The 25,068-nt window shown below is 42.4% G+C and overlaps 4 protein-coding genes across 6 annotated transcripts in view; 2 read left to right on the forward strand and 2 right to left on the reverse strand.

Annotated features, from left to right (window-relative positions):
* The first annotated feature begins 164 nt into the window (after positions 1–164).
* Positions 165–18,781, forward strand: LOC108146053 (protein draper). Of its 3 annotated transcripts, XM_017271862.2 has the most exons (12): positions 165–779; positions 8,554–8,803; positions 8,865–9,028; positions 9,095–9,220; positions 13,054–13,300; positions 13,773–14,812; positions 15,619–15,825; positions 15,893–16,393; positions 16,941–17,252; positions 17,314–17,460; positions 17,550–17,582; positions 17,703–18,781. In XM_017271862.2, exons 2-12 carry the CDS (start codon positions 8,703–8,705, stop codon positions 17,957–17,959), a joined length of 3,135 nt encoding a protein of 1,044 aa, XP_017127351.1. In that variant the 5' UTR covers positions 165–779; positions 8,554–8,702; the 3' UTR covers positions 17,960–18,781. The 3 variants fall into 3 exon arrangements, with proteins under 3 accessions (XP_017127351.1, XP_017127352.1, XP_041564410.1); XM_017271863.2 differs by lacking the exon at positions 17,550–17,582 and having other exon boundaries at positions 166–779; XM_041708476.1 differs by lacking the exons at positions 13,054–13,300; positions 13,773–14,812; positions 17,550–17,582 and having other exon boundaries at positions 166–779; positions 15,676–15,825.
* Positions 6,756–8,052, reverse strand: LOC108146056. The gene has a single exon (XM_017271867.2). It carries the CDS (start codon positions 7,934–7,936, stop codon positions 7,028–7,030), a length of 909 nt encoding a protein of 302 aa, XP_017127356.2. The 5' UTR covers positions 7,937–8,052; the 3' UTR covers positions 6,756–7,027.
* LOC108146055 lies at positions 9,227–13,047 on the forward strand. The gene is made up of 2 exons (XM_017271866.2): positions 9,227–12,127; positions 12,848–13,047. Exons 1-2 carry the CDS (start codon positions 9,825–9,827, stop codon positions 12,978–12,980), a joined length of 2,436 nt encoding a protein of 811 aa, XP_017127355.2. The 5' UTR covers positions 9,227–9,824; the 3' UTR covers positions 12,981–13,047.
* A 58-nt stretch (positions 18,782–18,839) lies between the features above and the next one.
* The window catches only part of LOC108146165, a 49,619-nt gene continuing 43,390 nt past the window's right edge, over positions 18,840–25,068 (reverse strand). The window contains exons 3-5 of the mRNA XM_017272061.2: positions 22,784–23,296; positions 20,914–22,416; positions 18,840–20,513 (exon numbers count right to left, since the gene is read on the reverse strand). Coding sequence (XP_017127550.2) covers positions 19,891–20,513; positions 20,914–22,416; positions 22,784–23,296 — 2,639 coding nt within the window. The 3' untranslated portion in view covers positions 18,840–19,890. The remainder of the gene's footprint in view (positions 20,514–20,913; positions 22,417–22,783; positions 23,297–25,068) is intronic.

A 25,068-nucleotide genomic window follows, 5' to 3' on the forward strand; every position in this document is an offset into this window, starting at 1 on the left:
ACTAAAATGAAAATCTAATCCAAATTTAAAAAAAATAAACAACCTTGTCATTTAGGGAATTCCCCATATGGATAAACATCGATACCCCATATGCCAAGCATCGATAACACCGCTATTTCGAAATCATCGACATCAGAATCGATGCTTCTCCTCCTCTTGTTCCATCACAAACAAAAACAGAAGAGCAACGCTTGTAACGGGTTCGTTTTGCTCAATTTTAAATGAATTAAATAAATTCCTGCTCTGCCCCGAGGCGTTCGGTTGTGTGCGTTCGCAAGTAAAGTAAATAGAATTTGCGGTGCTTGCAAAAAACGAAACGAGCTCCAATTGAGCGACGAAAATAATTGGAGTGCATTACGGGTTAAAGAATTGCGTTGTTGTGCGTCGTCGTTGTTGTTTTTGTTGTCGGGTTGGTCGTGCACGAAAAATAATTGTTTTTATTCAAAAGGGGCTACATATAAATTGCTAAATAAGCTTAGCTGCGAATAGTGTGCCAAAATTAAGAGAGTCGCGAAACGAAAACGAGTTTCTGTGAATGTTGAGAAAGCCAAACAATACGCAGATATACATATCTATAGGTGTATATGCATGGTGCTGTAAGCATTTAAAAATACAAATCCCCTTAAAAGCGTTTGACGTCCAAAATTCATGGCCACGAATTGTCTGATTTCTTGAACGTGTAAATTTAGTGAAATGCGAAGTGAGTTTTGATTTTGAGTGCATTCTTCGGCGTTTGTTTTGAGTGGGAACAAAACCAGTTTTTCAAGACACTTGTAAAGGTGAGTTTAACCCCAATCGTGGCAATCGTGGCGATTAAAAAAGACTTTAGTCTTTGTTTAAAAATAAGTCTTGTGTTAAATGTGTCATTTTCCCCTGGAATTACGAAAGTTCCAGTTAGCTTTGTCTCCTCTTTCTCCCTCTCCCACATCCACTGTTTGTTTATGGCCCTTTTGCACTTGTGTGTGTGTCAATTAGCGCTTTTATTGCGCGCACACTAAGAACAGTTAAACCTGTTCTGGTTTCTCTTTCGCACAATTTTATGGCCTTTCTTTGGCTTTTGATTTTGCTCAGTCTTCTTTTTCGTATCTTTATATCTGTCATGAAGAGCAATCGCAGTAAATTGACGAAATTCTCTTTCATCGTATGAATCCACCCCTTCCCCTCGCCAACCCGCATCTTTGGCCTTCCAGTTTCCAGACTGCTGCGGAAGCTCCAGCTGTTAGAGTAACAACAACAATATGCACAGATCAAATGAAAACACTGCCAGCATACACACACACACACTAAAAACCCAACTAACGTACACAGCTGCAACTATTCCCTGATGAGTTCCAGAATGAGATACAGTTTTGCATCTATAAAAAGAACTTAGAAACCCTATTTAACAAAATATATTTCAGATTGTTGTAAAAGTGTCTTAAAATATCCACCTTGTCTAGATAAAAAAGTTGTATGATGGAGTTTTAAATCTTTAAATGGTTCGACTTAAAGAGGTTCCCCTATAAAAATCAATAATTATATTTCACCGCTCCCGCCTTGCGAATCTAGAGCCCCCAAGGAAGATGCTGAGATTTCGCATTGCGGTATACACAATTTATTTCACAATATTCCTAAACACATATATATGCCGGGATCTTGTTAAGCCTTATTTTTTTGTACGTATGTATTTTTAATTGCTTACGATGGCGATTGTCGTATCAATCCTTGACTATGAGCAACATAGTCAACCTTGCAAATTATAAACATATGTTGCTAGTCCCTTGAAAACCCTAGTTTTTGAAGGCTCAATTCTACCAGTGCTATACATAGGAAACAAATTTACAGAAATACATATGAAGAATTATTGATTATTACTATGCCAATCTTACAGTACGATTTGGTTATAATTTTACTTACAAAAGTGTTAAGTTATAAATTAAATATATTTACTTTCTATTAAGAAACAACAATTTCGTAAAATCTAGATGGTTGCGGTTTTTTCCACATAAATAGCTTTTATTTTCTCACATTTTCCTTAACCAAGCGATTTGCAGCTTAGTATCTGCGACATTGACAATGGAACTTGATCATTATTATCATACGTGATTTGATGAACGATGACGCCTGTTTAGGACTTGAGCTTGAAAGTGCAATGCACAGCAAAAAACACCCCACGAGCCATTGCAAAATGAATTGCTGAAACAGCACTAAGAGGTGCGCTCCTCACCCTCATATGCATATATGTACTTTATGTACATGTGTACATGTCTGTTCAGATTCCCTTATAAAGCCTGACTTTGTTGTCGCCATAATTACTCAGCTTTATTGATAATGCTGGGTGGAGTGCGAAGGAGTGGCTGGGGATGAAACCCCCTGTAATTTCTGGTCCTAGAATTATGTGACAGACGGCAAAGAAAAACCCATCAGACTGTTTTTTCGTTGTCTGTTGTCAGTTCTATTATGATTACAACAGTTTTCTTCTGCCCCTCTACCTTTTTTATTTTCTCTGGGGTTGCATTATCCAACATTGCTTTGCTTTCTCCGTATTGTTGCAAGTGCAGTTTCAGTAGCGATGATTATGGAAAATTCTTGGTTGTCTGTCTGCATTACAAGGTGTGGGTGTCGTTCCGTTCCTCTAGAAAAAATATACAAATGTTCTCTTTATTTTCAATTGAAATACAACTGTGTTCTCTGAATTTCTCTAGGAAGCTTCTAGCTTTTTCCGAATTCGGGCTAGAAATCGGAGCTTCACCTACTAATTGGCCAACTTAAGTGGAGGTGATAATTGTGAGCTCACCTGCGAAACGAATACGAAAACGCCTAAACAGCTAAAATTACTGTCAATGCGGCTGACGTGGATACAAATATTTTCGCTTTTATACATATTTATAAATTTGTCATGTGTGCATGTTTGCTCACTTGTTTTTAAAGTGGAAGTTATACTGTCATCCTAATATAATCACTTTTTTATTTCTTAACGTAGTGTATGCCTAATGTTTCCATTTAAGCTGTTCACTGAAAGATTTAATTGTGCCAACATCACATTGTACCCAAATTAAAGTACAAGTAACAACGAAACAAGAACAATTATAGCTTCGATTAAGGTTCCACAGTCGGAACATTTGGTTTTCATACCAAATAAATTTCTTGCCATTCAAAATGTTTATTATTTTTTCAATTGTTTATTTCAAATGTGTTTTATCAGCAGGGCAAGGCGTTAAATTGCCAACTGGATGTGAAGCATTTGCGTTGCGGTTATTGGGGATGTTTCAGTATATTTGAATTTGATTTCACTATCCAAAGTACAGCTCAAGTGAAGGCCTCTCTTATATAAAATATTTATTGTTTATGGAGCGGGAGCCGACAATCTTTGTTTAGTTTTAATCAAGTGCGCAGTATGGGGATTCCATTGGGGGAAGTGGATATATCTCGGGTTTGCCTTACTCCTCCCACATAAGATTATAGGCATAAACGCCAGTTCCTGATGATGTACTGAATAAATATATTTAATAATAAGCTGGTATATAAGAACTTTTTCTGTAAGAATTCATATTTTATTGACCACTTTCCACACTAAACGTTTGTATTCCTACTTCCGTCTTTTATAATACTAATTGGAAAATACTTTTTTTAATTTGCAATCAAATTGTAATCTTCTCCTTTTTAAAAATATCTGAAAGAGATGATTCTCTTGCACTTTTGTTCAACAAAGCTTTTTCTGTAGTATAAAAATGTATTCCACAGCTTTGAGTTTGCACGATCCACTTGAACGCAATTTCCTTCATTTTCCTTCATCAAAACTCAAGTAATTTTCATGCGGGGTCTTCATGGGATTAGTCATATATAAGTACCTACATATATGTATAGGTACACTTAAAAGGCACGAAGAAACGTAGACAGACGGTCAGCGGAAATGGATTTCAACTTATTTGCCAAGTTTCTAATACAGGTGCTAACAATTTATGGTCATCAGTTAGGTCTTAAACTATATTTTGATAGCTTTAGGTGTCCGATTAAAAATTGCAATTGGTATCTCTCTTTGAATTTTTGTGTTTGTGTAACTTTGTAAAGAGAGATAAGGGAAATACATATTTTTTAGCGGGTTCAAGTAAACATAAGGAGTGCCACCAATATCAATCTGTTGGGAAAGGGCGGAACTACAAGTCTTCGGTTTCAGTGGTAAATTTAACCACAGTTCAGACTATAAACCAAACCTTAAACAAACATTTTGTGAATGAAATCAAAGTGAGTCAGCCAAACCAGATGCTGTTCATGCGGAATCGATGAATGGTGAATGGAGTCGATACTAGCTACAATTAACTGTGCCGGACACGTTTTCCATTGAAAAAATCTCACACACTTGTTTATTATACAACTAACAGATCCAAATAGGCTATAGTCCAGCATTGTTTAATGTGACTCATCCACGACATTTTCATTTAGCTCATTAAAACAGCAATCAGTAATGTAAGCAAATAAGTAAATTGCAAATGTAAACTCTTTTTCTCGTCAAAACGCACATAATAAAAGTGCTTTTCGCATTTTTATATAATTTATGCGGAAGGCAGAATAAAAGTTTATTTGCTGCTTAAGTGGCAAAATTAAAATTAATGGTGATGGGCTATATAATACATTACTTTAGTATGGGGTCTCTAGCTTTAAAGGATCCTTTTTGTGTGTCAAGAGTTTTTTTGTTTAATGTTATAGTTATACAAGAGATTATTTTTTAAGATAAGCCTATCTGTTTAATAACATATTATTAGCATGTGATCAATTGACCTAATCTCATTTCTCTGTTGAAAAAATAGAATTTAACCAAACGTTGCAATTTAATTCTGTTATTTAGTTCACACGTTTTCGCTACCCATTGGTATAATTCTATTAGTTTATGTCCATGACCGGATTACGCATCTTCCGTTCAGTAGATTTGTTTATATAAAGGGAGACCGAATTAGTCAGCTAGAAATGTAGAAATAAGAGTGAACCGAATCGCTGTTGGGTTAGAGGTGGAAAATGGCCTGGGTTATTCTTATCGCCCTGGCGTTATCTATTGTAATCTTTTGAGCAAAGTCAAGAGGGGTCCGCTGGTAGTTATCGCTGCCTTGTTTATATTCTTTTCTCAGTGTATTTTTTAGTGATATGAAGATAATTTTTATCGCTTAAGCGATATCTAAAATGTATGAGTTTTATGTTCTAAATTTTCTGTCATTTAAGAGTAAATATTTTGATTTGTCAATAGGTTAAATATTTAAAATTAAAACATTAAAAACCTATACAAACTTTACCAACTGGATTCGTAATTCTTGGTTTAACCAAAACCATATCGGTGATTTTCTCCAATGCTTTCTTTTTCGGCGACATTTGATTACTCTTGTTCTGGATTAAAATTGGAGAAATTAAGAGTTAGGAGAGGAGCACATGCCGTCATGCTATTAAGTGAATTAGATTTTTCGCTGTATAAAATACATAGTATAACCAGCAATTATAATTCCCTCACAAATAGAGATTGTGGATCACGACAATCGCAGCTCTAATTGTAGGTATTTTCCAACTGAACAGTCATGTCGGGGCCATGGTTCATGTCAGTTCCTAATGACCGACTGGTAAAAGGAACAGCTCTCTTTTGTCTGCTATTGCTATAGATATTATACGAATGTGCACCTAATGTTTGGCATTAAAAGTGGATTTATATTTCCTGAAAAACTGTTGCGTGGTATCAATTGTAAATGGTTCGACCTGGGTAATTTTACTGATACCGATCCACATTTATGCAATCCATTATTCTTGGGTCATTGGTAATTGTAAACCATGGAACGGGCAATACTTGGCCCAGTTCACACGTAGACTTGACATAATTTATGTTAAGTTCTCAATGTCCATTACATGCAAGTTGGATTGAAATCTGAGAAAACCACTCAAACAAAGCTTTAGGCCGCTGTTCTCCCTTGAGAAAACCCTCCCAAGTCACTGAATGCTTTCCAAATGCTGCAAAAATTGTGGAAATGTGGAAATCAGCAGTCAGTGAATCATGTAATATACTATAGTGCTGTGAAAATGGGGCTCTTTGCTGGCGGGATGCAATTGAAAGTGAAATTACAACGAGCATGACCAACAAAGACCCACAATCTGTGGTGCTGCCTGCACCATAAGTAGCGGAAATGTATTCGTTTTGTTTTTTGTTTATATCCATATTTATCATGCATAATAAATTGCAAGAATAATGCACATATTAAATGGGATTGATGAATAACAAGCAAGTGGCCAGCAAGCGAAATAAATCGTAAACAAATAAATATATTTGAGGATTATTGATCACACATTAATGGAGAGGCAAATATTTAACACCTTTCAACACATTGCACTCTTCAGTTATAAAAACAAATTAAAAAATTGTTCGAATTCGTAAATGATGAAATAATATTATACAGAGAATGTTGTCAATAATTTGTAGACAAACTCATTTATCTGCGGTTTTTAAAACGAAATTACAGAAACATAAGTTCTGGTTTATTTACCTTTTACTTATTTTTCTTTTCTCCTTATCGCTTAGGTCAAATCTATGAGATCTTTAAAAATCACTATTATACTTTATTTTTGTAATCTATTTTCCGCAATCGGTATTGATGCCATAATAATGTACATATAATGTACTGAATATTTATCTGAGATTTTTAAAACATCATTAACAAACAAATTCATCTATTGGCGTTTAAATTAAAGAGAATTAACTGCATATATTCAGATATTTGAAAAATTCAAGAAAAATAAATTCTAACTTATTTTATAATTTGTTTTATTTATTTTTTACCCTATATCGCTTTTGTAAAATTTTAAGGGATCCTTCAAAAAAAACACTATTTTACATTTCTTGTGCTCTATTTTGTTGCTGCAACACAAAATATAGACGATGTTCAGGAGGTTTCTTGCAGTTTGTGGAATGCGCTGCTCTAGTGTCTTTGTGTAAAGTGTGTGTTTCAGGTGGAGAAGGGTGCTCTTGGGGATGTTGTTGTGGCTGTCCCTTCTTCTTTCTTGAACCCTGTCAGTTGGTCTAAAATAGACGCCAGCGCAGCTGACGTATGCCCTCTGCCGCGGCCGTTCTTATGGAGAAGACAAACGATAGGGCAAAGCCCAGAAGGCTGAAGAGGAATAGCCAAGGCGTGACCAGCACCACGATGAGAAAGAGCAAGGTGTCATTGGCCTTGGCATTGGCCAGTCGCCACAGCATCTGACGCAGAGCAATGCGCAGCTGGAACTGGACGCGGTTCACCCGGAAGCGAACGCCGCCGCCAAGCGAGCCGACACGCTTGACCTGGCGCAAACCCGCACCCACGACTAGGGTCAGCAGTTGTAGTAGCACCAGCAAGTGCTTTGCAATGGCCGTCTGTCCGCATCGCTGGAGCGTCTCCTCCAGCCGCCGGCGCCGCTCCGGCGACAGTGTGTCCATCAGGCAGCCGTAGACACGACGCCAGCGGGATTCCAACAAGGTCGCGCCATCCAGATGATCGCGAAGCTCGCTCTCCGAGTCGGTATCTTTAATGGTTGAAAGGCCGGCTGGATCTTTGGTCTGATTCAGGTAGTCCGGCGGGGATTCCTCCTCCAGCATTGAGAGGTCACCCTCAAGGCATCCAAAGTAGTTGGGTATGGGCGGCACTCCCAGCCGCTGGCCCCCACGTCCCACTCCGCCGCTCAGGATGCGCTCGGCCATTGTGGGAAGTAGTGGCGGCGGCAGAGAGTCCAGGCCAGCGCCTTCGACCAGCGAACGATGGCGGCTGATGGAGCCCATCAGCGGCTTAGTCGGCGTTTTGCCCAAAAACGGCATGCCGTTGAGACCCTCGGAAACGGGCGCTGGTCCGTGTCCAAAACCACCGCCATCACCGAATTGCGGAGCATTGAAGTTGAAGGCACTGGCTCCAAATCCTCCCGGGCCGCTGTTGAAGGGCAAACGTTGCTTGTGCATCTTCTCCTGCTTCGCTCTAGGGGATTGGAATGATTTAGTTTTTCTGAGAACGCCTTTTCCCCAGTTACTTGTTGAGCAGCTTTCAATTTCAGACTGGTCCAAAACCTGGTCGGGATCAGAAATATATGGCTTTAAAATCATGGATTCAGTTACCACTTGGATTGTAGCTTGGATTTAATTTTTTATATTTTACAAGTAGTAAAAGCTATAAAAAAAAAGTTAGTCGATGGTTAAACGGCTTACTGCTCAAAATTAAGTTAAGAATTTGTCAGTTTTCTACAATTGAAACCGATCGGTACCTTTGAGGCTAGAATTACCTTAACAAATCAGTTTAATTTTTATTATAATTGTATAAAGCTAAATTTTAATAGTGTTTTATTAAAATGTATGTGAACAGTTTTTATATATAGATGAAATAATCTAAACTTGTACTTAGTATTTGTTTGCGGATAAACACTGAACAGTTTTATATATATACATGAAATTATATAAAATATTACTTAGTATTTGTTTAAGGGCAAACACTTTCCGCAACTAATAATACGTTATTTACAAAAATAAAACTGAACCCTGAAAAAGCCTGACTAATGCATTTTTTTCTCCCTTTGTTCTTACAGTTGCCTCTGTTGCATTAATCGCAGCTTGAGTCATTCTTTCGTACTAAACACTGACAGTTGATTATCAGTTCAATGTGATCCGCCCGTGCAGCTACAACAGTAAGAGAAAACCCACTTCGGGACCTGGAACCCCGGAACCCACTGCCATTATGTTGCGGCTTATCCTCATCGCCTGCCTGGCCCAAATGGCCCTGGCTCAGGCGGATCTTAAAGATCTGGATGGACCCAATATCTGTAAAAGAAGAGAAACGTAAGTGCTTAGCTGTAAACAATCGAATTAAATGAATTTAGATTACCGAGTAATCTTTAAGGTACCCCGTCGAAGTTGTCTACACAGAACTGCAATCTTATCAGGAGCGCAGCTCCACTTGGTGCATGGCTATTCCTCCCAGGTGCTCCACCTATCGCCTTAAAAACCGAGTGGTCAACAAGACCCAGACGATCTCGAAAAACCGTATTGTAAGGGATTGTTGTGGTGAGTTGGGCCTGTCTATATGTATATTTAAACCCAAATCTAATCCTTTTGCATCCCATTTTTTAGATGGCTACATTGCCAGCGCAGGAGAGTGTGTGCCACATTGCTCGGAGCCCTGCCAGCACGGAAGATGCATCTCCCCGGAGAAGTGCAAGTGCGATCATGGCTACGGAGGACCCGCCTGCGATATAAGTTCGTTGACCCCTTAATCTATTCTTACTTTATGCCTAAATGTTGTGTGTTTTTGTCCAATTCAATGTACAATGAACCGCCTTGGGTGTTTCTGGGGTGTGGCTCAATCTCCAGTTCGTGATGTTGAAATTTTAAGTAAGGTACTAAATGTACTGATTGCCCTTATTCGAACTGTCTGTGATGAGCCGATCCCCTTTGATAAGTGCTTGGTTAATCACCCAAGAAGCTTTGAATATGTCAATCTCAATGCCCTTGCAATGCAAAGATAAGGATTCGTCTTTAGTTTGGAACAATTTTTATAATGACTTAAGATTAGTTTCAGCATTTAAAGGTTTGAACTAGGCCAAACACGATTTTAAGGGACGCAAACTCATTAATTTTATTAAGAAAGCCAAATACAAAGAAGGAGTTTAATCCCACGTAAAGTTTTTGTTAGAATTGGACTATTTTAAATATAAATTAAAAAGAAAAAAAATCATACAATATGACAACACATTAAAAGTCACATAAAAACTTTCAAAACAAAACGCAAAAAAAAAACAGAAAAAAAATAAAATCTTTAAAAAAAGAAGCACACACTACAAGAAGTCACTGGTAACACAAGATGGATGACGAAGAGGACTTTAATTACCTGCCGCGGCAAAATACCAACAGCTTGAGCGTTCCCAATGAGCCGGACATGCTGGCCGTGTACGAGGTTTACAAGTCACCTCTGACCACCAATCGGCACTTGCTCTCCGAGCACAACCGGGTGACCTTCGCAGAGGCCTTAAATGTCCCCAATAAGCTGCCCACTTTGGCGGAGCTGTGCGTCCGGGAGTTGACTGGGCTGGGAAAAGCTAACGAGCCTGTTGCTGCTGTGCGCGATGATCCCCTGAAGATGCGCATTCACTACGATTCGCTGGATGTTAATCTTCCACTGCGGGAGTGCTACTACGTGGAGGATGCGAGCTTCTGGAGGCGCGTAGTCCTGGCCAAGACCTCGGACACTTGTCTCTCGCTGAAGCGACTGCATGATTACGATTGGCGTGGCAAGGGCCTGAGCCTTAAGTACGTGGAACTGGTGGAAGCCTGTCCGGCTGCTCTCTGGCCAGAGCAAGAGATGTCTCAGCTGGCCGAGTTGATACATGATCAAGTGCGCTCGATGGACATTCGGCACTTGCAATCGCTGACGGAGTTTGCCTTTCCGCGGAGGGCACGAGGCTCAGACGACACGGAGCCGGATATCACCTCGGAGGAGTCGGCGGGCATGGAAATCTCCAGCGATGAACCAATGACCCCGGAAGATGGTGGCGAAGAGGGGGAGGAGGAGCAGGAGGAGGCGTTGGGATTCCATTCATCAACGAAAAAGGTTATAGGCTTTTCCACCAAATGGAATGTGGAGTACTCCGACGAGGAAGACAACAGCTCCGAAAATGAACGACGAAAGCGTCGAAAAGATAGGAATGCCGCTCGTCAGAAGTTAAGGGATCTGAAGGCCACCAAGGAAGCGGAGCATGAGCAGCGCAAGCGTCGTAGTGCCGAGATGCGGATACCCAAAGAACCGGAGCCACGGCAGAAAAGAAAGCGAAAGCAACGTATTGAAGGCGCCTTCGACATTCAAGTTCAATCTGAACCAGATGATGGCGAACACAAAATAATGGACAAGCGCAACAAGCTAAAGTATCTTAAGCAGCTGCAGCAATTGAAATATCCGGAGGATGATTGCTTTCACATTGATCTTTCCTTTGTGCGGCACTTTGTTAACTTGGTCTCACTGAATCTGGAGTTCCTGGGTCCGGCAATGGGTCGGGAATACCACAAACGTCACGTCCTGTTCTCGCTCAAGGACATGGTTCATTTGGCCAGAGGATTGGTGTTCCTGCAGCAGCTTCAGATCTTTCGGCTGCGCAATAGTAGGCTTAATAGCTTCAAACTATATCCCTTGTGCCGGGCACTGCGTTTACTACCATTACTCGAGGTGGTGGACTTTGGCTACGATCAGATGTCAGATGACTGTGGCCCCGAGCTGGGAATTCTACTGGATCGACCGTGCATGCTAAAGTCCCTCGAACTGGAGTATAATCGCCTGGACACAAGGACCATGGCGGCCATTGGCGAGGCACTGCTGCGGCCGAGCTTCAAGAGACTGGAGTATCTGGGATTGGCCCACAACAAGATTAGCAGTGATGCCCTGACTACACTGTGCAATCGAATCAAGGGCACTGAGCACGTGGAGGAGTTGAATATCTCCGGGTTGGAGACCAATCCTCGGGTAGTTGTGGATGAGATTGGCGAACTACTGCGTCGGCATGATCCGTTGCGTCGCCTGAAAATGGTGGCCATTCCATTGGGTTCAAAGCTGGGCATTAAACTAATATGCGCCCTTGCCGCCAACATGAATGTCACTCAGTTTGATTGCCGCGACTGCGACTTGGACGAGGATGAGGAAATGGATGCAGATCTGGTAGTCAGAAGGAACACTTTCATGAACGAAAACAGCTTTATCATAGATACAGAGCGCTTTCCCAGAACCTCCGATGTGTTGGAGTTTGCCAAGACACTCAAACATCCGATGGTGCGGCAGATCGAGAAGGACATGAACTTAAGGGATGAGTGCTTTAAGCACTATCCTCCGCCCACGCCAAGTGTCCATAGCTTGGTGCGTCCACAGTCGCTGGTGGTGGTGCCGGAATCAGAGTACGACATTTGGCAGGTGCTGGGAATTATGCCTAAAAAGGAGACCAAAGACAGCACAGCTCAGTATGAGAAGCTAGAGCAAAAAGCGAGCTCAGAGTCGGTATTAAACAAGGAACCATTTGTATACGAGCCCAACGACTTCGACCTGGAACAGTTCCGGGAGCACGTATATCAACCGGGACCGGCCAACAGGCATGCCTACCTCGTCAAACAACGGAATTCGATTAGGTAACTAGCCTGTTTGTGAAGATAACTTAATTCAAAATTGAAAGTTTGTATAACTATACAAGAAACAAATAATATACCTATACTATATGTAATGTAAAAAAAGCTAGTGAAGACTGTCTCAAAATGATATAAAAACTGCACCTTATATAAAAAAATACCTTTGTATTTAATATAAATGCAGGCGAAGTCTGTTTTAAAATCATAGCAAAACTGTAGTACGTAAAATAACGGAAGTCGGTTATATATCAAATGTTTCTTTAACTCTACGAAGAAGAAAGAATATATTTGTATCAAATATGCAGCTAGTGAAGTCAGTTTTAAAAACATTTAAAAAGGGTTTTTTTTAAATCATAAAGTGTACAAGCTAAAAATTAAAATCATTTATTGAAGTTTTCTAATTTGTATTTTACATAATGACAAAATCGAAAAGTTAACAATCCAAATCCTTGTTTAATAAGTTATCTTTATTTGTTTCAGTATTCTAGAAAACCTATAGTCGAATATTTGCCAATGCAAGGGCATTATATTTTCGGATTACCGAAGATCTGCACGTAGTATCTCCGTAGTTGTACTTTGTCTCTCCCTTTATGTTGCTTTTGTAGCTTGAGTTGGTTTGCCCGTTTTTGAGTTGCCATCTTGACCCGAAATCTAATCCCGACCAGCCACACACTACACTCCACTCCAATCCACTCCACTCCACTTTCTTACACACCCACGCAGCCAATCCAGCTTAATTATCCCGGTGCAAGCAGGCTTAAGGGCACTGAATTCCCAATCACCAAAGCAGCAAAATTCCGTGGCTTATGAGCAGCTTAGCAGCAAAAAAGCAAAAAAGCAAGAAAGCAGCAACTAACTGTCGAACCCGTAACCTGTGAACCCGTGACCCGTAACCGCTGCTAACCAAGTTTGTGTCCACTTTTCGGTAGATTGCCCGCCGGGCTGGTACGGCCGGAACTGCTCGATGCAGTGCGACTGCCTGAACAACGCCGTCTGCGAACCCTTCTCCGGCGACTGTGAGTGCGCCAAGGGCTTCACCGGACCACGCTGCGCCGAAATCTGTCCGGAGGGCTTCTTCGGGGCAAATTGCTTGGAGAAGTGCCGCTGCGAGAATGGGGGCAAGTGCCACCACGTGTCCGGTGAATGCCAGTGCGCACCTGGTTTCACGGGTCCTCTGTAAGTGGACAGAATGAGAGGAGGCTCTTTCGGTGACATAACCCAGTAGTGCAGGATCGTGGTTAAATTAAACGCAGAATGCAATCAAGGTAGCTGTTTAAATTGCAACGCAACAAATTGGGTAATATCGGGGAATTTTCAAAACGAAACTTGCTTAACTGTTTAAACGTTTAATATATTAGCTTAAAGAACATATACTACATTTTTTTTTTAATTTAAAATAGAAAACTACACAGTTGTCTACGCTATAGATTTACATCTTTTTCAATTTTGTTTGGATCGACTTGAAATTTAAACGAAGTATTTAGAGATAGTTTCATAATGCAAAACAAAAAATGTTTAATTTTTTAAGTTAAGTTAGGGGATACCCCCTAAATGCAAAATTCCTGCATTCTGCGATTAATTTTACCACTTTCCCTGAGCTCTGTGTTATGTCACCCCAAAAACCGTACTAATCCTCCGCTCCAACTAGATGCGACATGCGCTGTCCGGATGGCAAACATGGTGCCCAGTGCCAGCAAGATTGTCCATGCCAGAACGACGGAAAGTGCCAGCCGGAGAGTGGGGCGTGCATGTGCAATCCCGGCTGGACGGGCAGTGTGTGTGCGAACAAGTGTCCGGTGGGCAGCTACGGACCGGGATGCCTGCAGACCTGCGCCTGCTACAAGGGAGCACCCTGCCACCACATCAGCGGAAAGTGCGAGTGTCCGCCGGGATACTTGGGAGAGCGCTGCTTCGACGAGTGTCCGCTGAACACGTACGGATTCAATTGCAGCATGACCTGCGACTGCGAGAACGATGCCACCTGCGATCGCGCCAATGGATCCTGCATCTGCAATCCCGGCTGGCGGGGGGCCAAGTGTGAGGAGAGGATTTGCGAGGCGGACAAGTATGGGTTGGACTGCAACCGCACCTGCGAGTGCGACATGGAGCACACGGAGCTGTGCCACCCGGAGACGGGCAAATGCCAGTGCAGCATCGGCTGGAGCAGTGCCCAGTGCACCAGACCCTGTACCTTCCTGCGCTACGGTGTGAACTGTGAGCAGACCTGCAATTGCAAGAATGGAGCCAAGTGCTCGCCCATCAACGGAACCTGTTTGTGTGCGCCCGGCTGGAGGGGATCGACCTGCGAGGAGAGCTGTGCCCCCGGCACTTTCGGTCAGGATTGCGCCCTGCGCTGCGACTGCCAAAATGGAGCGATATGCGAACCAGAGACGGGTCAATGCATGTGCACGGCCGGCTGGAAGAACATCAAGTGCGATTGCCCCTGTGATCTCAATCACTTTGGACAGGACTGCGCCAGGACCTGCGATTGCCAGAATAATGCCGCCTGCAATCCGCAGAACGGCAGCTGCACCTGTGCCGCCGGCTGGACGGGCGAGCGGTGCGAACGGAAGTGCGACCCCGGCAAATTCGGACACGAGTGCGCCCAAAAGTGCCAGTGCGACTTCAACAACAGCCTGGCCTGCGACTCCACCAACGGACGATGCGTGTGCAAGCAGGACTGGGGAGGTACTACCACCGGGATTTCTATATACACCTCATTGAATTCATCTCATGCAGAACATAGATCATCAGCAAGATCATTGGGCATTGAAGTTTAAATCGTAGGACCTATTGCTGCAAGTGCTTCACGTTTATTGATCATAGATCAAGCTTTATTCAAATTTTAATTATGTCGGTTGCCATATGTTAGGGATCATCCTTTTAAAGTTTTTAGTTGCCAATCTCTCTACAAATTGTTAGCTTGCATGATTTTTCTAGTTCCAAAATATTCAGTTTAGTAGATCTTCTTTGTAGCAATAATACCTATTTAGAATTCGTATTGCTTGTTTATTCAAAGAAACCATAAAAATGTACCTTTCAAACGATTTTCTAACAAAAAGAGTTTTATAAGTTATTATAAACTGCGATCCAGTCTAATAAACTGCTAAACTTGAAGTGTTTTAAAAAATCCATAAAAAAAGTTAACAAAATAATTTACAACTTGATTCAATGTAACAAATTGCTGAACTGTTAACGTGTTTTCCAAAATCATAAAATATATAATTTAGATAATTAAATCTTTAGGGGCAAAGTTTGAGAAAGAGGTCTATTTAGGCAGAATTCCTACCTCTAACCAATTATCAGTACCAACTCAAATCATTAATGCTCCGCACTCATACCATCTTTACTTTCATTTCAATTGCATCTATTTTGCATGCCTACCGTTTCATTTCTTTAATTTAATTTGCTTTTCTGGTTTTGCACCTGTGTGTTTTTCTGTTTTTTTGTTGTCCTTGTTTGATGCCCGAACGATCAAAAACCGCCCACCCAAGGCGTTCATTGCGAGACGAACTGTCGGAGCGGTTACTATGGTGAAAATTGTGATAAAGTTTGCAGATGCCTGAACAACTCGTCCTGCGATCCCGATTCCGGTAACTGCATCTGCTCGTCTGGATGGACGGGCGCCGATTGCGCCGAGCCCTGTCCGCCCGGATTCTATGGTATGGAGTGCAAGGAGCGCTGTCCGGAGATCTTGCATGGTAAGATTAAAGATTAATAAAGAAAAAGTATGTAAAAGTTATGACTTACACTATCCTACACTTACAGGCAACAAAAGCTGCGATCATATTACGGGCGAGATTCTCTGCCGCACTGGCTATATTGGACTCACCTGCGAGCACCCGTGTCCGGCTGGACTTTACGGACCCGGCTGCAAGCTCAAGTGCAACTGCGAGCATGGCGGCGAGTGCAACCATGTGAGCGGTCAGTGCCAGTGCCTGCCCGGCTGGACCGGTGCGAACTGCAACGAGTCCTGCCCCACGGATACCTATGGCCAGGGATGCGCCCAGCGATGCCGCTGTCTGCACCACAAGGTGTGCCGCAAGAACGACGGCATGTGCATCTGCGAAACGGGCTGGACGGGCACCCGCTGCGACGAGGTCTGCCCGGAGGGATTCTACGGCGAGCACTGCATGAACGCCTGCGCCTGTCCGTCGGCCAACTTCCAGTGCCATGCGGCACATGGTTGCGTCTGCAGGAGTGGCTACACGGGCGATAACTGCGACGAGCTGATCGCCTCCCAACGAGTTGCAGACCAGAGCGAAGATTGTGAGTTAACAAATCGGGACTCCATTAAGTTTAACCTCTGGAAAACAGTGAAATTGATGCAGACCTAAGCGCATTAAATGAAGTAGAATTTATTGAAATTGTATACAATATACAGATATAGTTCGCGGTATTGATTTAAGATATCTTTGAGAATGGGTACTCCCTTTCATTGGGACTCATAAGGTTAAAAAGCATAGATCAACGTTTTGCATTTCACGTTCAATAGTAATTTATAAAAACCTGTTCCTAAAAATATTTTGCATAAATGTTAAGGCGCCTGCTTTCTACCGTTTAAAATACTAATCAGAATACTGCGTGAAATTTTGCCGTTTTTTAAATTTTTTTTCTAAGATCCTAGAAATGGAGAACCCACTTTCGCAGATATGTCAAATCAAAGCATTAATTGTTGATTTTTTTTCTAAATGCGGAACCACAATATGAACTAGCTATACAGATATGAGAAAATAAGTCTCTACTAGAACATCTTTTACAAAGTTTCATTTTGTTGTCCTGTGTTATTAATTACAAAATCTTTTCTCACCTGCAGCAAGCCGAGCAAGTGTTGCATTGACCCTGGTCCTGATGACCCTGTTCGCTTTCATCATCTTTGCCGTGTTCTTCTACTACCGCCGACGTGTGTCCAACCTAAAAACAGAGATTGCCCATGTGCACTACACCCATGACGCGAACACCTCTGGCTGGCCGCCCATTAATCACAACTTCGACAATCCCGTGTATGGAATGCAGGCGGAAACGCGACTCCTGCCCAACAATATGCGCCCCAAGATGAATAACTTCGATCAGCGGAGCACGATGAGCACGGAATATGGCGGCGATGATTCGAATGCCAGTGGCAGGGGTATTACCATTACAATTTTACCCTAATTATTAGTGTTTTACAAATGATTTTGCATTTGCAGTAGGCAGCTATTCGATTAACTACAACCACGATTTATTAACGAAGAACTTGAATGCGGACTTAACCAATCCAATTGTTTATAATGAATCGCTAAAGGAAGAGCATGTATACGATGAGATCAAGCACAAGGAGGGCTACAAGGATCCGGGTAAGTGCTTAGACTCTATAGAAATCAAGCTTAGTAACTTCGCAACTAACTATGTACTCCACATTTGCACACATTTCGGCATATATCAGTGAAAATTTATAGCAAGATTTTGTTTCCCGAGGGTAAGCAAGTGTTCAAGAACCATTCTTTGTTGTGCCCTGCCAGTTTTCCATCATGTCCAGTGTTTAAAGTGTGACAATAAAGTTTTGTTCGACTAAAATCAGTGATTTTGTATACCCTAGATGAATACGATCACCTGGACTACTCGCGACCTAGCACCTCGCAGAAGCCGCACTACCACCGCATGAACGATACCATGCTCAACATAAACCAGGACGAGGAGAAACCCAGCAATGTGAAGAACATGACGGTGTTGCTGGACAAGCCGCTGCCACCAACGGAGCCGGAGCCGCAGCACGAGAGCTTCGACAATACGAACACCAACCTGGACAATGTGTCCACGGCGTCGCCCAGTTCCAGTCCGGAATTTCGCAAGTAGGCAGCCGGAACAGTCACTTCACCCCGCTGGATTAGATTTTAAGTCGTCTATAAAACAACATTAGTTTAATTTATGTCCTAGCATTTTAGTTGTGTAACGTAATACTGTTTTGCATTTGTCCTGCGTTCGTTTTGTAATTGTGTATTTGTAATTTGTGTATTTCGCTCAGTTTACCCATTTCGTCTGCTCAGTCAATTGTAAATTATTCTTGATACTTTTGTACATGTCTACTTCATTCTCGCTCTAAATTGTACTAACGATTGTGCTCATTTTATCTATCATCTACGCGACTAACACCCTAAGTGAAATCATATGTTGTATTAAGTACCTATACACACATCTTCCTGTTAAAATTGTGGAGTGTCTCTGAGAGAAACTCGTTCGGATCGAAGGTTGCAATAATTTTAAATCGAACCCATGCATATACAGATTGATATCAATAGCATATAAGCATATGGTATTTATATTTTTAATAAGCAATTTATTTGTAGAGTGCATAAACAACACATTAGAGGAGATCCATATTAGACATTGATAAACTATTTTTAATAACACGAAATATTCGTCAAAGTAATTGTTATCAAAATTAAAAGATGATATTAAGTGAAAGGAATCGAATGGCCAAAATTGCATAAAACTCTATTTGAGAGATTTTAGATGAAATATTAACCAGTAGCTCAAATATTGAAATTTTACGATTGTGTCAACCCATTTATAACGTTAAGTTCCTACCCTGAGAAAATTGCATGTTATTGTTCATATACACATATTCGATCTTTTAAAAACGCGGATAATAAATACATAACAAATATTTTAAAAAAATGTAGTTTTATTTCCCTCCCAATTCCAAAAATGTATTACAAAAATATAATTTGACTTTCATATATTTATTTAAATGTCTGTTAATGTTATTTAGTAGAAGCATCAAGTACAGTAATTTTTTTTATAAATAGTTTCCGTCTGCGCTTTCCTCTTTGATTTTCGTTGAGCAAGTTTTCTATTACATAGACTACTCGTAATGCTAGGCTAGATAAATACAAGATCCTTCGAAGGATCCACACGCACACACATACACAGATACAAGTATTCAATTACAGACACCGATACGAGTTTACAACTAGAAGCGTACTAAGGATCGCGAATGGAATGTCTGGCCTATAAGTGCTTAATATGGATATACTTATAATTGAGTTAAATTTAGAGCTTGACTTGATATTAGGGTGGGCTGGGTTGGATTGGGTTGGGTGGGTCGTTTTGGGATAAAGAATGGAAGTAAACTTTGGAAAACTTATAGAAATTGAATCCTTTTTTTGTAATCTTTTGGATAAACTATGATTTTATACCCAGTAATACAGCATATTTTTATAATTTCCTTGATTTACCAACAAGTTGGAAAAATATACATTTGCGGTCAAAATAATAGTAGTCCAAAATACTTTAAGACATAAGACAATTTTTTCTCAATGAAAAATTAAAGTGTAAACGACAGTAAAGCATTTAAAGCTAATTAAATATACTCTTTTACTGGACATTGTATAGGAATAAACAAGTTTCTAATAACTTAAGTGTTACTTAAAAAAAATTTAAAAAAAAATTCCGTTATACATTTTCATAAATATTTTAAAATGAACACTGTTTATAAATGGAGATTTTTAAGTTTAGTGTTTAGTTTTAAATTATTTTTTTAAATAGTACGAAGTTTTTCAAAAGAAGCTTCCAAACTTTTTAATTTGCCTTTTCCATAAGCTAATAAACTACTATTATTTTGACCGTAGCTGTACTTATGAATACAAATCCTAAAAATTAAAAATTAATTAATTAAGGTGATATGAAAAAGGGTTCAGAAAAGCCACTTGGCAGTGTTCATAGATTTCGGCTTCTAGAATCCCCTTGAGTGACCCAAAGCGACCCAACTTTAGGCGGATGGAGGTCTACAGGTAGCCATGGCCGGCCACCTCAGCCGGAATGAAGCCCTCGCGTCCGTCCCGCGTCCGGATGTAGAACCATTGGCGCTGGTCCTTGGACTCGCGGCACTCGCACAGCGTCACAATCTCGCCCTTGTGCACCGCGATGCTCTCCGTGATGTAGTCCGTGTTGATGGCGACTAGAGTTTGCCGCTGGCCCACCTCCTCCTGGCGGCGGCGCAGGGCCTTCAAGGTGGCCTCCGCCTCCGCCTGGTTCTTGGCCGGCTTGTGTTCGTAGGGTGGCGGCACCAGAGGCGCCAACTTTGGATGCAGATGCTGGCCATTCTGGCCGTTGGTGATGTAGGACACGTTGGAGAGTCGCCTCGACGCCACCGCCGGCTGCTGTGACTGATGCAGATGGGTACCTCCATTCGGTTGCTTCTTGACGGACTTCTGCTGCAGGGTCACATACTCATCCTGGGAGGCGCCGCTCTTGGCCGAAGCGGAACCGGATGCCGCGGCCACTTGGCGCGTGGAACGCAACTGGGCGTAGGCCTTCTCCACCAGGCGCGGCTTGGAGGCAGCCCTCAGATACAGCTTGTCCACCTGCTGTTCGCCGTACACGGAGCTGGCCGTGCTCCCACCTTTCACTGTTAAAAAAAAATATAATAGTAAGTATCTGGATTTTGATTAAAAAAATGTATATTTCATAAACATAAATGAAATAAAAATCATAATATTCATACAGCATAAAGCATTCCATGATTTAATATTAAAATATTTTTGTTAATGTGAATGGTATTGTATATAAAGTGGGTCCTATTAAATTTAATTAAAATTAAATACTCAGATATGAAAATCTACTTTGAATTAGTAGTTTTAGTTTTCTAATTTAATGTTGCTTAGATTTAAATTAAGTTTGAAGATACTAAAATCTATTCGGCAATATATCAAAATTGTCAAATTTAAACTAAATATATTTTTCAAATATTTAAAACCATTTTAAATTTCAAGCGATGACAATCAAAGCGATATACTAGGTGTTTTTACCATTGTTTGTTTGGTTGTTGTTGTTGCTGTGGTTGTTGTTGTTGTTAATGGTGGTGGTGGTGCTGGCGCTGATCTTAAGGATCTGATCTTCAGCGGCCTTGGTGGAGCTGCTGCGTGGAGTGCGGGCGCCATCGGAACGGGTGCCTCCACGCAGCCGGATCTCCTTCTCCGAATCCGTCATGTTGCCACACGGACGGGGAAACACATCCGCATTGGACTCCCAGCAGGGAGTGTTCCTCGATCCGTTCCTCGCCTGCTGCGGCAGAATCCCCAGGGGCAGACAGCACGCATAGCCCACATAACCCTCCTCCGCGTGGGGTGTTTGCACATACAGCCAGTTCTGGTTCTTGAACACCGCATTCACCACCATGCCCAGGGGTAGAGGGATCTCCAGCTGATAGCCACCCGGTCGCGTCTGGTAGAGGGTACTTGCCGTGGCCAGGACCACGGGTATATTGCCCGGAGTGGCCAGCGAGCAGCGGGAGAGAAACTCATCCACGTTGTGAATCTCGTAGCCAAAGCGCTGCACCCGATTGCGATCACGGCGTTTGCGATGCCTATGACGCCGCTGCTGCTGGGGGGCAGCTGCTCCTCCCTCCGAGGCAGCCACCAAGCTGGGCTCCGAGTAGGAGGTGCACTTCAGGGACTCTGCCCCCGTTGCCGATCCCCTGGCCTCAGCACCACCACCATCGCCCGCCTGCGAGCCTGCACTGGATCTGGCCTGCTGCAGGCGGGAGGCCAACTTCTTGCGGATCTCGTTCCGCTTTCTGGCCAGGAGCAGGGCTTCACTGTGGTTATCGCTGCGCGGCGCCCTCTGTGGTGTGCACACGAAGAGCAACTCTTTGGTGGAGGCGGCGGCCACTGGAGGAGCACTACTCAAACCAGTCCTTGAGACATCCAGCAGATTCTGATTGCTGAAGAACTTCTGGTTGGCCAGGTGACCGTTGGGCGGAGCCTGGTGGGCGGTGGGCGTGGTGGCATAGCCATTGAGTGGCTCACCGCCACTTGGCAGCTGCTTGACCCGGTACCGCTTCTTGGTGACATCCAGCTGGGTGGGCACGGGTTCCGTCCGGGCGGACAGATAGACCTCGTTCTCCTTGCGATCCCCTTGCGCATCCGCCGACTCCTTGGGCACTTCTTTCTGCGGTGATGCTGGTGGAGCTGGCGCCTGTGGCGCCGTCTGCGTCTGCTGCTGCTCTCGGAGCACCCAGGTCAGTGAGATGCGCGGCCGTCGCAGGCTCAGGTTCTGACCCATCGCCAGCTGCGGAGTGCTCTTGGCTCGCCCGCCGGCCACTAGTGGCAGCAGTTCGTCGATCTCCACATAGTCCGAGCTGTACTCAAAGCTTTCCTCTGGTTCGGGATTGCGGAGATCCCGGTGGCCAGGTGCCGGACCTGTCGTTGGGGGCGGGGGCGTGGCCGTGAAGTTTCCAACGGAACTGTCACTGCTGCCGGGCTGCTGGAGGATCAGGGAGCAGGCGTGCAACAGATCCGGACAATAGGCATCTGTAGAGATAGATAACATAAGTAAAGGTTCAAAGCAAAAGCAAAAAAACAAGACTTCTAGATACCCGTTACTCAGAAAACAAAATGGTTTGAGTGGCGCCATCTGCCGAACAGAATTCTAAACACTACAACCTAAAAGCGAGGTAACAAATCTGCTGTGACGTCATAATTAAAACTTTCGTAATATCTTCTTTAAGAATGGATCTAGTCTAATTGTATGTTTAGGAGCAAATTGCCTTAAAAATGATCTAAGCCAATTTGGCCAAAGTCATTTAAAATGGAAAGCTATTCATTAAGATGTCCATTAATTCCATTATTCCTTAATAGTAACGGGTATAATAAGCAGTGTAAAAGGTTTAGTAACTACCTCTCAATCCGCGCCTGCGTCGACGATGGCGTCTGGTGGCACTGCCACCACTGCCCAACTCGGAGCAGCTGGATCCGGAGCTACTGGAGCTGTCTGTGCTGGATGCAAATTGCAGTTGCTGCTGCTGGAGTTCCCTTAGTCGCCGTCGTCTTCTTGCCTGCTGACGAGCTGCTAACTCACTGGCTGCAGCAGTTGCTCCTGATGGTGGGACTGCCACTACACGTGCTGGTGTGGCCGGATGCACTGCATCTGCTTGGTGGGACCTTCGTTCCTGACCCGACCTTGGTCTCTCCGTGTAGCTGGGTGGTGGGGTTGAGGGAAGAGGACAATAGTTGGGTGGCGGCGAGAGCGGAACTCTCAGGGCCGACTCCTCAAGCACGTAGTCGTTCTGCTGAGCCTGCAGTCCTACAGTTCCAGCTTCTTCGTAACCCAGTTGAAGTCCCTCTTCAGGCTGAGCAGCGGTGGGAAGGGCATCGCCACCATTCTGACGGTACGTGGGTAGGGATGTGACAGCTGGGGGTGAAAAATATTTGTTGAAGGATTTTTGTTAAGCTTTTATCAAACTAAAACTAGTATGAATATGAAAAAAGCAGAGAAATACTGCTAGCATTGGTTTAAAATTAAATTATACACTTTCTAGTACACTGGTTCAAATATTTTGTACTCAATCAATTGCGGTTTTTAGTTATTTTAAATATGAAAATATTAAACATTTTTATTTGACTATTTTCCGAATTTATTTTAATATATGAAATGGCAAGTCTTATGTGCAGATGCTAGCAAGAGCAAGAACAATTTTTTAGAGTGAATTATGTAAACCAGTATAAAAAATCTATGCTCTTTCAAAAAACCTTTTTTAATTAATATTACAAAACATTTATTCCCGTAAGGGGTTGCTATTTAAAGCTATAATATAGACTGTTCTTCTTTACATGTTCAATAACCTATGCTTTCAAAGGAAGTGCCTTAAAGAACCGTTTTTTAATTAAAACTGCAAGGCATTTATACCCCAAAAGGGGTTGATCCAAAGAGAACCCCTTGCTGCCGACCAAAACCCTCATAGACTTCACATGACAATAAAAATTCCAATTATAGTTAAGAGTCTGCCGATTCAGAAACAATGACGTGGTCAGGTCTGTGGGTCCATCTGTAAAGACCATTGAGACGCGATAACGACACCTGAAGTCGAAGCCGAAGCATCGGCCAAAAAGAAGACGACTCCCACACGGGGAGCAGGGAATATTTAAAATATTTGCCAATATAAATGTCAGGAGCCGGGTGAGTGGAGAATGGAAAACGGAGATCGGGAATAGGAAACGGGGAATGGTTTGTGGCCGCCTTCATATGCGGCTATCAAGGCCAAGATCAGCCAGCTCCAAATGGCAAAGGCGAAGGCGAAGGTGAGGATGAGGATGAGGCTGAGGATGAAGTTGAATGCTCAGATGGAATGGGGAAAAGAGCGGAGCTACGCAGGCAAGAAGCGTGGCCAATAAAATTCCAAACTGATATGCTCAATGGCAACAACGTGCCACAAGTGAGTAGTAAAATGTTGAAACGTGACGGTATTTCAAAAATACCAAATATTGCATTGAGCAGCCTCTTCGGATTAGCACATTTGCACAATGTTCAATGAAAAGAGAAAATTTAGGTTGATCGGGGTATACAAAAGACTCGTGTACACTCTAACCAACCTGATATTATGGCCAGAGAAATTGCAATTATATGCTGACAAATTGTGGCAAACTATAACATGGCCACTTGGAATGCAATATATTTATGGGTGGAAAATCAGTAGAAAATAGGAATGCATGTTAAACACTTTTTAATTGGTATAATTTAAAATTGGTCTAGATCTTAGTATAGTTAAGGCTATGAAGAAGGAATGTTTATTGAAGAGATCATCAATGAAACCTAATTGAATTTTAATTTCTATATTACAAAATGATAAGAACTTGATAAAGGGAACAATTTCAATCACTGCATTTAAATTCAGGAAATTAGGAAATTGATCAATTTAATTAAATTTACTTTTTGAAATGTTCTTTAATTAAATGATTCCTTAACCAAAATTGAGTAATCCCACAATGTTGGTAAGGGTACTTCAGATCATAACTAAGCTCTGATGAAGCGCAGAAAGGACAAGGCCCTGAGCCCTGAGCCCTGAGCGAAGATCCAAGACTTGGCTAAATCTGCGGGCCCAGCGGCAACGGCAGCGATGAGACTGTAACGACCTTTGCAAGATTTTGCAGAGTAGGGGGAAGGGGGTGGATGCGGAGTGGATAGGT

This window comes from Drosophila elegans, unplaced genomic scaffold, assembly GCF_018152505.1.
Source record: "Drosophila elegans isolate 14027-0461.03 unplaced genomic scaffold, ASM1815250v1 contig_208, whole genome shotgun sequence".
Lineage (NCBI taxonomy): Eukaryota > Metazoa > Arthropoda > Insecta > Diptera > Drosophilidae > Drosophila > Drosophila elegans.